The 1,671-nt window shown below is 15.9% G+C and overlaps 1 protein-coding gene across 1 annotated transcript; it reads right to left on the bottom strand.

Annotated features, from left to right (window-relative positions):
- Window positions 1–658, bottom strand: PGSY75_0036400 (stevor; the record flags this gene model as incomplete). The annotated part of the gene is made up of 2 exons (XM_018783486.1): window positions 1–427; window positions 590–658. Coding segments are annotated over 2 exons (496 nt in total), but the record flags the coding sequence as incomplete, so codon positions are not given.
- Window positions 659–1,671: the final 1,013 nt, after the last annotated feature.

The raw sequence follows: 1,671 nt of genomic DNA, 5'->3' as shown, positions 1-1,671 counted from the left end.
ATTTTTCTATCTTAGAATCATATTCATCATCTAAATAATACTGAAGCTCCCTGTGATGTTTTTCATCAATATCATTATAAAGATTTCTTTGTATTTCCAAATATCTAAGGCGACGAGGAGATATGTCTGAATTTCCTCCTTGTGCGTTATTATATATTTCTTTTTTAGAACTCATTTTATTTGATATTCTAGTATTTTCATTTTCTGTTCCTTGTGGTATTTTTTGTTTTGTTTTTGCATCATCGTTTGGATATTTGTTTTTTTTGTATTGTTCTTCTTTAGTTTTTTGGTATTCTCTTAATTCGCTATTTTTATGTTTTTGATTTGTTCTATGTTCATGCGAAGATTCTGCTAAGGATCTATAATTTATTTGCCCTAATACGATATTTTCATAGTTCAAATTTTTATATAAAACATCGAAGTCATTCTAAAAATGGAGAAACAAAATGAAAATAAAAAAATAATAAATAAAATTATATTAATTAAATATATTATATTATAAATAAATATGGAAAGTACGAATAAATATAATAAAATGTATAATAACAACAGGTTATTTTATACTATATATATATATCATTTTTCATACATTATAAATTAAGGTTAATGTTCCTAGTATTATTGAAAATATAACTAATTTCATACTATAAAATAACATTTCTAAAATTTATGCTATGATATTTAGAGATCTTAATAATATATATGTGTTTTGTTAATATGTAAAAGAAAAAGATATTTCAAAATATTTTTTTTTACATATATATTCTTTTTAACATTTGATTTGTTATGAAATTGTTTTTTCTATGTATATAAATCGTTCAAAAAAAGAAAGAATATATGTGTGTGTTCTATAATATTTAATATAAATATATTTTTTTTTTAATTTCTTATAATTTATAATTTTTTATTTTTAATTTTTAATTTTTTTTTTTTTTTTTGACGTATAGAAAATAATAATACAATTTTATAAATTATGTGTAAATTATATTATTTTGTAAAAATAATATTTTTAAAATTTTTTTAAACTTATGTTCATGTTAATCCTAATGTAACTTATAGTATATGTGTAATATATATATATATATATATATATATTTTTATATGACTGGATTATGATATTTATGTTCATAAATAAAATAAATATTAAATAAAAATTAATATAAAAAATTAATACACTATAATTAAAAGTAAATATTGAAATTAATAATTAATATTTTTTTTTTTTTTTTTTTTTTACAAAACAATAAATTATATTTTCTTGATATAACTATTTCACAATTTATAGATATATATCTGAGTTATATTTTTTATTATTTCATTACATATCTACTATACAATTGAGTATTTAAAAATCAGAAAATCGTGAAATAAAGTGAAAATATAATACATTTATAATTTCTAAAATGTAATTCTTGAGTTATTACTTAATTATATTATATATTTATTAAATAATCAAATAAAATTTATAATATATATTTTTATATATTATCAAATAGATATTTAGAAATTGTTCTATTATTAATACATTTAATTATATTAATATATTATATGTATTTTATGGACTTTCATAGAAATAATATATTAATGTATTATTACAATATTAAAATTGTGTGTTAATTTATATTGATTTAAAATATTATCCATAATTTGTAAAATTAGATAATTAAGAGA

This window comes from Plasmodium gaboni (genome assembly GCF_001602025.1).
Source record: "Plasmodium gaboni strain SY75 chromosome Unknown, whole genome shotgun sequence".
NCBI lineage: Eukaryota > Apicomplexa > Aconoidasida > Haemosporida > Plasmodiidae > Plasmodium > Plasmodium gaboni.
The sequence above is the reverse complement of the archived record's forward strand: the minus strand, read 5'-3'. Positions and strand labels throughout refer to the sequence as shown.